We start from the raw sequence: 15,082 nt of genomic DNA, 5'->3' as shown, positions 1-15,082 counted from the left end.
GATTATAATCCCAATTCTCTGGAGGTCGCAGAGGTATTCTCAGCAGCCCAGCCTGACTAAAGGGGAGAATGATGGCTTATAAAACCTTTCATGATTACAGTTTGGCTTGAGGCTCTACAGCAGTTAGGAGCAGTGTGTTGTAGTACAAATCCTAATTGAATTGTGCTGTTCTGCCTATGTACAGCAGCTCAGTTTTGTGGGCTCAGCTGAGGCAAGTCTCGTCTAAAAATCATTTTCCTGCAGTGCACTGTTGGGATCTGCCATTTTCCATCTAGTCAACTTGGGCAGTAAAAAAAGCAAACAGCAGTTTGAAAACTATAGAGGGAACAGTGTCATCTTACTGACATGCATCATCCTAAACCTAATAAGACAGGTTCGCTGGCCTTGCGTACAACCCATGTATGCAGCATTTTTTCAGCTATAATGCGGGTTCCGGCAGGGCCAGAACTATAGAAAGAGCGGGAGGTGGGGGGTGAAGGAGGAGGGGGTTGAATGTGGAGAACTGCTGCAGAGGTCATAAAGTAACCAGTAAGATGCTTTTCATGTGTCATATAAAATTGGATATTGAAGAAAAGCCTTGAATATCTTCCTGTTTAGTGTTTGCTATTGGTTTAAAATGTTTTCACATTAGTACTTTTTATATTGGCCAAGTTACCCATACGAGAATATTTTGTTACATGACTAGAAAGAAAATAATTTCTAGGATTCTGAGTATCTTTATGAAACAGTTTGATTCAAGTCAAGGTGATGATGAGGAAGAGATTTGTTTTATGAAAGTAAATCATGCACCATTTGTCCTTATAACATAAATCATTCTGTTCAGTTGTGGTGTGATTTTTCTTTTTTTTTTTTCTCTCTTCCCTTCCCCGCCTTCTACTGCACCCCATACAGGCTATGAGAAGTACAATTCTATGAGAGCTGACCCTTCGCTGTGCTTTCTGGAACGGGTTGGTATGCCTGATGCCAAGGCCATAGCTGCTGAACAGAGAGGGACAGATATGTTAGCAGATGGTGGTGATGGGTAAGAAGGATATTTATAAATAAATAATAAACTGATTTTAATAAAATAAGTGCTGTATATATTGGCGTGAGTTCACTTATTGTGTTTACATCTAACTTGAGGATACTAAGTGATAATGTATTAGTTATCACAGTGTAAAAAATACTTCAAACTAATATTTTCAGAGAAGCAGATAAATTGAGACAGGTGAACTTGAAACATATTTGTATATTAATACATCATCACAAATGGATGCTTGGTTGTTTTTTCATACCTGTTCGATTTTTGTCACTTCTTTTTTGAGACCAATAACATCAGTAATATGTGTTGTTTTGGGAAAAATACTTGAGTTCTGTTCTGATAACTATTCTTATCATTTTAAATTTTGTGTAGAGGAGAGTTTGACAGAGAAGATGAAGATCCAGAATATAAACCAACCAGAACTCCTTTCAAGGATGAAATTGATGTAAGAACCTCAATGTAGTAATGCACATGTGTAATGTTGACATTCAGTGCCTATGTTAAAATGTTCTTAGAATGATGTTTAATTATAAAAGTTCACAAGCTACCAGATAAAACACATTTGCGACAATCATACTTTGCTTCCAGTTTTTTGTTTGTTTGTTTTGGAAGATGGCCCTTTTTCCTCTAAAAGATAAAGCACAACTGAAACCTAAAACTAAAATAACTCTTGTCTTCCTCAAAGGAATTTGCAAACTCACCTCCAGAAGATAAAGAAGAATCCATAGAGAGCCACACGACAAGTAAGGGTCTTGTGAAAGTGAAAAGGGAGGGGCTAATGCAAACTACCTGTTTGTTTGCTATCTATATTAATGCCAATACTTTGTACTAGCTTGGTCCTTTTGGACAAATCTGTGTTAAAACTTTTTAGTGCTTAGAAAAGCCAAATCTTTCGGAGTCTTAGATCAGGGGTTCCCAAATTTCATTGCACCACGACCCCCTTCTAACAACAAAAATTACTTCACAACCCCAGGAGCGGGGACTGAAGCCTGAGCCCACCTGAGCCTCACTGCCCCAGGTTGGGGGACCAAAGCCCGAGTCTCACCACTCTGGGCAGGGAGGTGAAAGCTGAAGCTCAAGGGCTTCAGTCCCAGGCACGGGCCCTGCAACCTGAGCCCCGCTGTCCAGGGCTGAAGCCCTTGGGCTTTGGCCATGGGCAGTGGGGCTCAGGCTTCAGCCCTGGGCCCCCCCAAGTCTAAATCAGCCTTGGTGACCCCATTCAAAGGGGGTTGCGACCCCCTTTGGGATCCTGACGCACAGTTTGAGAACCGTTGGCTTAGATCTTTCCATTAATTCTTAGCTACTTGTGAACCATCCCACTTTATTATGTCTTGTTCAGTTTCTGATTACACAGTGGGGTTTATGGGATGATCAAAAAAAAACCCTGTATATTTCAGATATGAAAGTCTACCCATTGATATTTTTCCAGTGGATAATATTGAAATCATTTAAGATGTTTTTCTCTGTAGTGAGGAAGCTTGCCAAGTGTAAGAGAGTGAAAAATAATAAGATGGGAAATCGTAAACTTAAGTGTTTCCTCATAAGGGACTGAATAACTTTAGTACATATGTTTAGAGATCTATCGCATTAACTTTACTCTAATGTAAATCTCTTGATGTCACAAAAAAGTCAATAAGGAAGGTGCATGTGATAGAAATATTAGGAATCAGAGGAAGGCAGTTGGCTATACATAAATCTGACAAATGCTTGTGTAACTTTCTGAGGTAGGTTTTTTACTAATCCTTTCTATTCCTCCCTTTCAAACAAAAATAGTTATTCCCAATTTTTATTTATTTCACTTCTAGAGTAATGAAGTATACTTTCACCTTACAAAATTAGAATCCTGTTTAGTCATAAAGACTTTTGACATGCCTAACGTTATCCTTACAATACACAAATACTTTTCTGTTCTCTAGGCAAGCACAGTGAAAGCAATGCTGAGTTAGGCCAACTCTACTGGCCCACCACTTCAACCCTGACTACCCGTCTGCGTCGCCTCATTACTGCCTATCAGCGCAGCTATAAAAGGCAACAAATGAGGCAAGAGGCACTAATGAAGACGGACCGACGGAGACGTCGGCCTAGGGAGGAAGTGAGAGCACTAGAAGCAGAAAGAGAAGCTATAATAACTGAAAAACGTCAAAAGTGAGTTTAAGATTTCTTTCCCCAAATGCCAGAAGAGGATATCTATGAAAATGTATGTTGCCATCACTTCAGTTTTGCTTTGGATGAATAGTTGATATTTGGGGTCTTCAGGTGCATCTAAACTGTTGTCAGGCCTTGTTCTAACTATTCTTAATTTTTTGCACTCTAGATGGACAAGAAGAGAAGAAGCGGATTTTTATCGTGTAGTGTCTACTTTTGGGATTATTTTTGACCCTATGAAACAGCAGTTTGACTGGAACCAGTTCAGAGCTTTTGCTAGGCTCGATAAGAAGTCCGATGAAAGTTTGGAGAAGTACTTCAATTGTTTTGTGACTATGTGCAGGCGAGTATGCCGAATGCCAGCCAAACCAGATGAAGGTAAGTTTATAATAATAAAAATCCACATGAATAACTTACTCTGTTAAAATCAAGAGACCAATCCTGTTGAAACAGGATTAGATAATAAAACGTAGTAACTGGAAAAATTACAAACTTTGTAATTTTTAAAAACCAACTCATATATTCAATCAGGTTAAACAATGAAAATCCAATTTTGTTACAGAACCACCTGATCTTTCCACCATGATTGAGCCAATCACAGAGGAGCGTGCATCTAGAACTTTATATCGCATAGAACTGTTACGGAAAATCCGTGAGCAGGTTCTCCATCACCCTCAGTTGGGGGAGAGGCTAAAATTGTGCCAGCCAAGCTTGGATCTGCCAGAGTGGTGGGAGTGTGGTAAACATGACAAAGACTTACTGATTGGTGCTGCTAAACATGGAGTCAGTAGAACAGATTATCACATCCTGAATGACCCTGAACTCTCTTTTCTTGATGCCCACAGAAATTTTGCTCAAAACAGAGGGGCAGGTAATGCAAGTAGTGTGTCTTCACTAAACCCACTGGGTGCTGGCTGCAGTCAAACGCCCCCTATTGTTCCATCCACACCAGTACAAGACGACAAGGCTACAGAACAAGCTGAGTCTAAAATTGAGGGGTCTGAAAATTCAGCAGCCAAAGAAAAGTCTGATATTAAAGAGGAGACAGATATTACAGAAAAAGGCATTAAGCAGGAATGTGATGCTGAGGCTGAGCCTGGACCTGTTAAATGTGAAAGGAAAGCTATAGAAATGAGTACAGATGTAGATCCAAAATCTATTTCTGAAAAAGGTTCAGAAGAGGACGAAGAGGAGAAACTTGATGATGATGACAAATCAGAAGAGTCCTCCCAACCTGAAGGTAATGCACACAGAAATGATTTGACGAACATAGAACAGTCATGAAGCTAATGTTAAAAGTTGTGCCAGCTGATAGTTGGCATCCAAGGAGCCGTTATGGCGGCTGAGGATTGGACAGATGCATCTGCTCCCCAGCCACTCTCCCTAGGCCAATGGTCCAGATAGGGTGGTGTAAGAGCAGCTGCAACAGCCCTGTGTCACCTGGGGATTCCCCCACAGCAGGTCAATATCAAGATAGCTAATTGAGCCAATAATATAGGCCCTTGGCACCATCAGAGCACAGAGAGGCTGTAGAAGGGCCAAGGATATGCCCCAACAATTATTCAATAAGTGTCTAAATTACAAGCATTACTGTGCCTCAAGATTATCAATCTTACTTTTTAGTTACTGTTTTAAAATCTTTCAGTAGAAACCTGAAATCCTTCTCTGAAAGGGTTAACAAAATGTTATATTAAATTCCACTTTTTTCGCCCTGAAATGCCAATAGTTTGACCTCTGCAAGGTTTCGGTCAGCGTTTTATAGCAGAAGAATTTAAGTTAGTGGTTTTCTTCAGTAGGGTATGGAAAGCTCCTCTGGAAAAAAAAATAGTGTTTATGCCAAATGTTACTCAACTCTGAAGCTGCAACATGACTAATCCGCATGACAAAAAGACCAAAAATTTGTTGTCGAATTTTGTTCTTAAAAAAAAAAAAAAATGTACCTTTCTCCTCTACATTCCACATTTCAACCAAAGATTTTGAGTTAGGATTGGTTTGTTTGTAGCTAATACTTGGTGATTGTTATTCCTCAGCAGGAACAGTTTCTCAGGGTAAGAATTTTGATGAAGAAAGCAATGCATCTATGAGCACTGCAAGGGATGAAACCCGTGATGGATTCTATTTGGAAGATGGAGATCCTTCAGTCGCTCAGTTGCTTCATGAGAGAACGTTTGCCTTTTCTTTCTGGCCTAAGGTTGGTTCATGATTGAGTGGTACCTTCCTCAGTATGAACAGAATATGGAAAACTTCCTGCTTTATTTCATGAATAGTCTTTCACTTTTGCAGAATGTATGTTTCTCTAACATTCACAACATATTTTATTAGTGGTCTAAGAGAGACCTAGGAAGTTTATGAAATAAGATTGTAAATTTCACTTTCTTTGAGAGTAGGCAGAGAAAAAGTAGGAGTTACATTAAGTTCTTTGGTACAGACAGACTGGTAAAATGCATTATTTTTCTCGCAAACTATATATTCTTATGTCAACAGAGTCACACTTTCGTTGATAGAAGCAAATGTATGACCTTGATTTATAGGTTTCATCTGCAGAGGCTCCTATAGTGTTAAGAGCAGAGGTTTGGAAGATCACCATTTATGTTGGGGGTGAGGAGATTGTAGAGAGAGCATACGAATGACCTACTTGTTCCAAACCATTATATAATGTTGACAGATGTAATTGTATTAAGGTTTCCTGTAAACGTAAGCAGCAACTGTAGATGAAGTTTTATCTTGTATTTTATTTTTGTAACAATGCAGAAAATTATTTAATAGGAAACATCTATAAAACAGTGATTTTGTGATAAATCCTTATAAATTTGTTTCCTGGTTTTGCAAAGAGGGTAGGGAGAGAAATAAAGTAGTAATAGTCTTAAGCTTACTAATCACCATAACAGGGCCATCTGGTTTAGAAACAAAACTTGCTCTAATAGGCTTATTCCTGGGGAAAGCAGGCAGTCTGCTGCAGCTGCTGAGACTTGCTAGTGGCTTTTGCAGTGTTCTGCTGTTCAGGAAGCTAAAGGACGATCCTATTCCCCCTAATCGGCAGTATTTTTCATATAGCGTTTTTCAGTATATTTCAAGCAAGCTAGAATACAAAATCATTGAATACTGAAACGGAAAAATCAAGTGATCCTTCTTTTTCGTTTCATAAAATAATTTTAGAAAACATTAAAAATGCTAAAATCAAGTATTGCTAGATTCAGAAAGTTTCACCAAAGGAGTTTAAAGGTTCGTAGTAACACATGCTTTTAATCTGTGTAAATTCTAAGTAAACTAAACTGTACTTAGAATTTTTTTTAATGTACACGCTTCAATGAAATTTGAAGTGATGATGGGTGTGGAATGAAAATTGACGTTCATTAGGTGTCCCTAGGTTGGTGCCCGTTTCATAATGTTGAACTTTATTACTAGTGACGCTAATGAGGAACCAATTCCTGGGACAGAATTGCAGAATCCAGCCTGCTGGATTTGAAATACCATCGCTTTAAGATACTGATTGCAAATATTTTAATTCTCCTGTCCTAACCGATGATTTTGCTGAACAACTGAAGTTTAGCATTATGTAAACAATAGTGAGTGCCTTGTAAACGTGTCAACTAGTGTAACATTTCTTTATAGAAAACGAGTTTCCCCCAACACACGCTTTAGTTTTAAACGATGAAAAGTAACTTCATCGCTCTCCACCATAATTCTCAACATGTGAACTGTTTTATTTAGACAACTAGTTTATTTTCTGGTCGGTAAGCGTTCTGTTAAATATTTTTGCTTGTATTTCTCAAGTATTCCAGGCTATTAAACTGTGCAGTTGTGCTTAGTCTGACTGAGTTTAAATGACTACTTTCACACCAAATGTTCATTATATACTCTCCTTTATGCAGGACCGAGTAATGATCAACCGATTAGACAACATCTGTGAAGCAGTGCTAAAAGGGAAGTGGCCAGTAAATAGGCGCCAGATGTTTGATTTCCAGGGGCTCATACCTGGGTATACTCCGACAGCTGTGGACAGCCCTCTACAGAAAAGGAGCTTTGCAGAGCTCTCCATGGTTGGTCAAGCCAGCATCAGTGGCAGTGAAGATATCTCTGCTTCTCCTCAGTTATCAAAGGCAAGTTGGATCTTTCTGGTTACATTATAGAAAAAGGAACCTCATTTTGCATGTTAAGTAACTGGGGGGTGGGAAGATTAAAAGAAAAATAGGCTGCTTTAAACTGCTTTATTGAATAAAATGAGGCCTTTCTGTCTTTTAAAATGTTTGTGCAATCTGTCTCTCGTATGGTCAAGTGGGCCATCAGATTTTTTCTAACATTCTAACAGCTTTATTGGTAATTAGAAATGCTCATTTTTTATTAGGAAGATGCACTCAATTTATCAGTCCCACGTCAGCGGAGGAGGAGACGGAGAAAGATTGAAATTGAGGCTGAGAGAGCGGCCAAGAGGAGAAATCTTATGGAAATGGTTGCCCAGTTACGAGAGTCTCAGGTGGTCTCAGAAAATGGACAAGAAAAAGTTGTAGATTTATCAAAGGCCTCACGAGAGGCAACAAGTTCTACCTCAAATTTTTCATCTGTTACTTCTAAGTTTATCTTGCCTAATGTCTCCACACCAGTGTCTGATGCCTTTAAAACTCAAATGGAGTTGCTGCAAGCAGGTCTTTCACGCACACCCACAAGGCATCTACTAAATGGTTCTTTAATGGATGGAGAACCGCCCATGAAGAGGAGGAGAGGAAGGAGGAAAAATGTAGAAGGGCTTGATCTATTGTTTATGAGCAACAAACGGACATCGCTGACTGTTGTAAGAGAGCAGTATTTTTTTCTGTTTGTTCCTCTGTATCTATTACTCTAGGTATCTGAGTTTAAAGTGCTATTGTAGTCAAAATTACTGGGTAGAAATTTCCTCTTTTTACTAAGTCCATCAGCTCCTCGTTCATATTCGGAGCTATATTTTCTTCAGTTATTGACCAAAACGTTATGCATTTCAAATTAAGCACTTTTAACTGTGACAAATGACAACATTGTTATATGTAATATTCACCTCTTAAATAGTAACTACAAACTTCACTCTTCACAAAAACCTTACAGGTGCACTGAGAAAATGGAATTCCAGTTTGAGGTTTTACTGAATACTAATTATGGTGAAAAGAGGAAAGATCAGGGACTCTGCATTTGGAACAGCTAGAAAATAGTCTTGAAACTGGGCTTTTGGGCTATAATGTGCACTTGTAAAATAATCGCTAAACTTCCCAAATGTCCTTAATGTTACAATATTGCTTTCTATGGTAAGATTTATTCAAACACCTTTAATAGTATAGGGAGATTCTCTGATGGATAAGCTCTGATTTTAGCTAGTCATTTTGGGAAATCACTTATCCCAGGTAATATTCCTTAGACGAGAAAATTCATACCTGCATCAATTTTATGCAGGAGGATGCAGAAGTGACCAAAGTATTTGAAGACGATATGGAGACCCCACCAGCAAGAAACATTCCATCTCCTGGACAACTGGACCCAGACACTCGGATCCCTGTAATTAACTTAGAGGATGGGACCAGGCTGGTGGGAGAGGATGCTCCTAAAAACAAGGATTTAATTGAATGGCTTAAATCACATCCTACCTATACTGTTGATATGCCAAGTTATGTACCAGTAAGTAGATGTTACATATAAAACTATAGCTTATATCAAATTAGTGTGGCTTTAAGGCTTAAAGAAATTGAAGCAAATTTCTTGAAAGAGATTGTGAAGATCAGGCATACTTATTTAGTGTCTGATGCTACGTCCTGTTGAAGTCAGTCATAGTTTTCTCCTAGACTTCATTGAAAATGGGACCATAGGTTGCCATAGGTGGTTGTTTTAACTTCATTTTTATATTTACATTTAACAGCGATGTGTGTATTGGAAAATATACATCAAATTGTGCAGAATGTTTGTTTCCCTCTGGCAAAAAAGGGATAAGATTTTTGAGAAAATCTTAAAGAAAGGAAATTGGCTATATACAGTCCTAAAAAATTTTGTTGCAATGAGTTGGTTGAAGGGTTATTTCTTTTGACCGGAAAATGGAAAAACCTAAAGCAATACATTTTATGTTTTTTCCTTTTAGAAGAGTGCAGATGTGCTGTTTTCCCCATTTCAGAAGCCGAAGCAAAAACGACACAGATGTCGAAACCCTAATAAATTGGATATAAACACGTTGACAGGAGAAGAGAGGGTACCCGTTGTAAATAAACGAAATGGAAAGAAGGTAATACTTAGACTAGTCCTGTACTCTGCTAGAGCCGTTTCAGAGCATCTCTGGCACCCAGGAAGCAAGTCTTTCATGCCAAGATGATTTAGGGGGCCTGCAGCCTCCCCCGCTAATTTACATCTCTTTTAGCTAGTGGGTGAATAATTTGCTGAACAATTTGTTTGACTTCTTTGTCAAATTTTTAAAATGACATATTTAACTAACTTTTTAAATTATTGACTCTGCTTGAGTTACAAATATTAATTCAAAAATAATCAGACTTCCAACTAGTATCTAAGGGCTTGTCTATACAGACAGTTAGTACACACCATGCTAGAACACTATATATTTACACCCAAGCTTGCCCCACATGAAGTCTCAGCAAAGACATGACCTAAGATGGACAGTATCCCTTAATCACCTCTGAATTGCACCACTAAAAGCCACTATAACCTCCTTTTAGAAAATAAAATTAATCTACTGCATATGAAATGTGTGCATTGTTTCATTCTTTAAAAGAGTCATTAATGTTTGTAATTAGATGGGTGGAGCTATGGCCCCTCCAATGAAGGACCTGCCAAGGTGGTTGGAAGAAAATCCTGAATTTGCTGTTGCTCCAGACTGGACTGATATTGTTAAGCAGTCTGTAAGTATAAGACTCAGTTGTGTTCCATTTAAAGTTTATTTGCAAAAAGAAATCAACACTGTATACATTTTCCGCACATAGGCATTGACTGTTAAGCCTTTAGCCTGTAGCTTGTTTTGAACTAAGGAAATATTAGTGGCAGGATGGGGTTATCAGGCATTTGGGAGAGGATGATAGAAACATGCGTGGGATTGCAGTAGATCGTGCACTAGTGGCTACCTTGAACATTTATTATACATTAAGGTTTTTTCATAGTCATATAAATATGAGTGACTGCTAAATACACATACTCATTCACTAATTGAATATGAATCAAATAATGGTCACATCCATATAAGAAATGGATTCTTCAATTGACGCATATTGGTATCAACCAGCATCCAGAGGTTAACTTTTCCAGCTGTTCATTTTAAAAGATTGGTCTGAAGCAGAAGCAAGCAACGCTGCAAATACTCATTTATTCTGTTAAAGTGTAGGGTAATGCCCAGCTGATAAACAGTAGTTCAGTAGAAACAGAAAAACCGTGACCAGCGTGTAATTGCAGTGTTTTCATCATATTTTAATTGAATTTGGTGAGCAGTCTGTGAAATGTGTGTTTCACAGGTCTGATTCTATTCAGGATGTTTTGTCCTATCATTGTGATGATATGTATAAAATTAGCATTTTTTGCTGTTCACTTTGTTCCATTTCCTATGCTTTCTGCCAGCTCCCAGCATTCATGTTAGTCGGTCTCCATTAGTCATTTGCCAAATTTGAGGTTTTTTGTTATAATCAACATGGAAGAATTCAAAATATTGTATAAAAATTCTTTTCTCTCTCATGACACATTAAACATATACGCTGAATATTGAACACTGACAGTGCATAATCAACCGTTCCTATTTAAAGTATATTGATAACGAATCTTTTTTTCACCTCTTTGTTCAGGGTTTTGTTCCAGAGTCCATGTTTGACCGTCTTCTCACAGGACCAGTTGTGAGAGAGGAAGGAGCAAGCAGAAGAGGAAGAAGGCCAAAAAGTGAAATTGCCAAAGCAGCTGCAGCAGCTGCCGCTGTAGCTTCAACTTCGGGAATCAACCCACTGCTAATGAACAGTCTATTTGCTGGAATGGACCTCACAAGCCTTCAGAATCTACAGAATCTACAGTCTCTCCAGCTTGCCGGTCTCATGGGCTTCCCTCCAGGACTAGCAACAGCTGCGGCTGCTGGAGGTGATTCTAAAAATCCAGCTGCCATGCTGCCTCTGATGTTGCCAGGGATGGCAGGATTGCCCAACATGTTTGGACTGGGTGGATTGTTGAATAACCCCGTAACAGCTGCTCCTGGAAACACCACTCCTGCTTCCAGTCAAGGAGAAACTGAAGATGGCACTTCAAAAGCAGAAGAGAAGAAAAATGAGAACGAAGAGGAGAACAAAGACTCTGAGAAAAGCACAGACATTGTTTCTGCTACTGACTCTGCAAATGGATCTGTCAGTGCTGCCACTGCTGCCACCGCCACCAGCAACAACACTGGATTGCCCACAAACCCTCTGGCCTTCAATCCTTTCCTGCTGTCCACCATGGCTCCTGGCCTGTTCTACCCATCTATGTTTCTACCTCCAGGACTGGGAGGATTGACACTGCCTGGTTTCCCAGGATTAGCCGGACTTCAGAATGCAGTGGGCTCCAATGAAGAGAAGGCTACTGACAAAACTGAAGGGGCTGCATTTAAAGAAGAGGAGAATTTAGAAGGCAGCGATGCAGAGGAGAGCCTTGATAAAACTGCAGATTCCTCCGTTTTAGAAGATGAAATAGCACAGGGTGAAGAATTAGACTCGCTTGACGGGGGGGATGAAATAGAAAACAATGAAAATGATGAATAACCAGTACCAATTACAGTTAAAGTGTTTTAAACTTTTGACAAGTGGTAGTCCTACTGTTTACACTCACAGTTAATGTCCATACTTAGTTTTTATAAGCTGTTCTGTAACATAGTGTAGCAAAAAAAAAAAAGTTTCAAGTCATGTTATACAGATGTGTCAAAAGGTATCTTGGTCATTAAGTATTGTGCAGTGCATTATTTATTATCCCTAGGAGAGATGAAATTTGAGAGGTGATCATGTCTTTTTAAGGAAATTGACATAATGCTCTGCTTTTTTTTCTTTTGGTACCATTGGTATTATTATAAAAGCAGCAATTTGTAATCAAGTGGCACTAATAGAAGGAAGTGCTGCTTAAAGGAAGTATGAAGTTATATATTTAATTTTTTTTTTATTTTTAATTTTTGCTGTGAAGGTCAAGATGAAATTTACCATACATATCATACTTGCGCATCATTTTGACTGTATGGGAGTTCATACACTCGCGCGTGCACACACCCACACACACACACTCTTTCTGACAATCTCCATGATAGTGTGAATGTCTCTGTCTTGAGACACAGCAATAATAAGGCAGCTGTTGAATGTGAAGAGTACCTTTTGGAAATTAACCCACTGAGAAGGTTCTTACAGGATAAAACTACAGTTTAATCGTCTCGTGATCTTGTAATGCACTGGTATAAACAAAAAAAAAAGAAAGAGAAAAAAAAAAAGAAAATCAGGTACCTTTTTTAAATTAAAGGACTTTGTTACTTTAGCCACAAAGCTAAACAGCATTACCTCAACTCTAAACTAGCCTTGAAGTTTACAGACATGACTTTGTAAATGTATTGTTTTCTTTGTTGTGATGTCTTTTTATTTTTTTTCTTTGGGAACTGCTATCATGTAAGATAAGATGTAAATTGCTGCCAACTGTAGTAATGATGCTTTTAATAAAAGTGACCCATGATATGCAGAGCTGTAATTATAGAATGTAGTGTTTAGAGAAATGACAAATGGTGTTCACTCTCTCTCTCTCTCTCTCTCTAGGTGTGGGGTTTTTGTTTTTTTGAGGGGTTGGGGATGTATTCGCAGTAGAAGCAAAATACATCATTGTGGCTTTTTGTACAGTTTCTTGCTATATCCTCTTTTACTAGATTAACTGTTAGTAATATGTCAAACTGATTCGTCTTCAGGAGACTAAGCGGGATGAAAAATCTTGAATTACCTTCGCATTATTCCACTCTAACTCACTACAGAAAAACACACAAAAACCTTGCATTACTCCCTCGAAAGGGCATGTGGGACTGAGAATACTTTAAAATGTGTTGAGCATGTGATAATGTGGTACACTAAAGAACAAAAGGGCAAAAGAAAAATGAGGCTTTAATAGGCACAATATCTAGGTCATTTATCCTTGGTTAATGGGTAGAAAAACACAATGCTGTAGTGTCAGCAAGAGACACAAAGGCTCTGTGGTATCCTGTAGACCAGAGCTTGTGATGCCAGAAACCACCATGTCAAACAACCTACATGAAACTAAAAATGACCCACTTTTCTAAAACCAAAGCCTTTTCTGGAGAGCTACTGATTTGTACCCTTATGTGACCTTTGATATTTGAGATAATGTATCGTTTGAGAACTACTGTTTTCACTTTGTATCACCGGGGTATACGCACAACCCTCCTGACACGAAGTTAAAGGGGTAGACTTCCACTACTGTGCATGAAAAACTAGATTTTTAACTTCTGTGGGTACACAAGTCCAGTGACACATGGAAAAACCCATGCACGGTGCTGAAAATGTTCCCCAGAATGTCTGAAGTGGGTAAATCCTAATGCTCATCGGGAGAACGTTATACTGTCTGCCTTAAGAATTGTAGCTGGCTGAGAACTTTAAGCTGATCTGCAGTAGAGATTGACACAAGGTCTCAAATAGGCCAGTGTTCCAAGGGCCAAATTCAGTGAGATGTAGGTGTGTATGAGAGGACAGAACTTGGCCTAAAAAGAGCATTTCATGAGCAATGAAAATACAAGATTAGAAATGAAAAGCTAGAAAGTGAATATTGTATGAATGAATCACATGCATGCACTCTAAATGAGGAGAAATCAAAATGGCTTGTACTTCCCCTTTAATAGATCATTCAGAGTTAATGAAGGTCAGGGAGGATTTTTTCCCTGTATGCTTCACTGCACAGCTGACTAGGTGCATTATTCTGGCCTTTCTCTAAAACATCACACATAGGATACCATAAAAAAGCTGGATACCAAACTTGAAAGGCCACGAGTCTGGTCAGATGTGGTAAATTCTGTCTGATACATTCATTTTATCAGTTTTTGAAGTTACTTGAATTCTTTTTGTTGCACTGATTTTTTGGAACCAGTTATGCAATTCTCAAAAGTGTCTGCTGTGAATGATTATTTGTAACTATATCATTTTTACCAATATATAGTATCCAGTTTTATTCAATTTCACAATTCCAATTCCCAGCAAGGAATTTACACCGGCTAATGCTATCCTTGGGGAAGCCTTTATTTATTGAGAAGAGTAGGAATGAGTTTTCAAATCATGGTTTTGATACACCTACTGATGACAAATGGACATCAACACAGGAAAATCTGAATCCTAGCATGGGATGTCCATTAGACCACACCACTATTTCTGCCTTATAAAATGTTCCTCTGAATTTTTCTATAGCAATAGTTAGCACCTGCATATCTTACTCAAAGAAAAATTGAAATTGTATACAACTTCCTGATATGTGACAAATTAATACTAAATAAGTTAAGAAAGCAAAACAACCTGCATTTTCAACACCTTACCTTTTTACATTTCGAATATAAGGCATCTACTATCCTTTCTAAAAGAAGGTGACACCTGATTTTTGGAATGGATAACAGCCTTCCTATTAAAAAAAAAAAAAATGAAGCAAGGGGGATTGCCATCTAATGTCCAAAATCTGTATTACATGAAAATATAAAGTGTTTGTTTTTGTGGGAGAAATGTTTTTACTCATTAGCCACTGAAAAGACTTTTAAGTTTTAAAATTTTATTTGTGTAGGAAAAACCTGCACGGGAGGTTGCACCGTATCTGGTAAAAGACCGCTCCAGACTTACGAGTAAATGTAGAGTATAGGTAGTCTTCTGCTCCTTTACGAGAAGTCCATCTCTGTTAAACAGCCATTTTCTGTTGGTCTCTGGAGTGGATACATGA

The 15,082-nt window shown here is 38.4% G+C and overlaps 1 protein-coding gene across 3 annotated transcripts in view; it reads left to right on the top strand.

The window, feature by feature from the left end:
* The window catches only part of CHD7 (chromodomain helicase DNA binding protein 7), a 185,106-nt gene extending 172,277 nt beyond the window's left edge, over positions 1–12,829 (top strand). For 2 of the 3 annotated variants that reach the window (XM_074944332.1, XM_074944333.1), the window contains exons 26-38: positions 892–1,021; positions 1,394–1,466; positions 1,707–1,764; positions 2,938–3,166; positions 3,336–3,544; positions 3,729–4,406; positions 5,197–5,357; positions 7,039–7,266; positions 7,512–7,955; positions 8,585–8,806; positions 9,261–9,401; positions 9,925–10,029; positions 10,957–12,829. In XM_074944332.1, the coding sequence (XP_074800433.1) occupies positions 892–1,021; positions 1,394–1,466; positions 1,707–1,764; positions 2,938–3,166; positions 3,336–3,544; positions 3,729–4,406; positions 5,197–5,357; positions 7,039–7,266; positions 7,512–7,955; positions 8,585–8,806; positions 9,261–9,401; positions 9,925–10,029; positions 10,957–11,892 (3,614 nt within the window). In that variant the 3' untranslated portion in view covers positions 11,893–12,829. The remainder of the gene's footprint in view (positions 1–891; positions 1,022–1,393; positions 1,467–1,706; positions 1,765–2,937; positions 3,167–3,335; positions 3,545–3,728; positions 4,407–5,196; positions 5,358–7,038; positions 7,267–7,511; positions 7,956–8,584; positions 8,807–9,260; positions 9,402–9,924; positions 10,030–10,956) is intronic. The other variant, XM_074944334.1, reaches the window with a different exon arrangement.
* The last annotated feature ends 2,253 nt before the right edge of the window (positions 12,830–15,082 follow it).

Source organism: Natator depressus, chromosome 2 (genome assembly GCF_965152275.1).
Source record: "Natator depressus isolate rNatDep1 chromosome 2, rNatDep2.hap1, whole genome shotgun sequence".
Taxonomy (NCBI): domain Eukaryota; kingdom Metazoa; phylum Chordata; order Testudines; family Cheloniidae; genus Natator; species Natator depressus.
The sequence above is the reverse complement of the archived record's forward strand: the minus strand, read 5'-3'. Positions and strand labels throughout refer to the sequence as shown.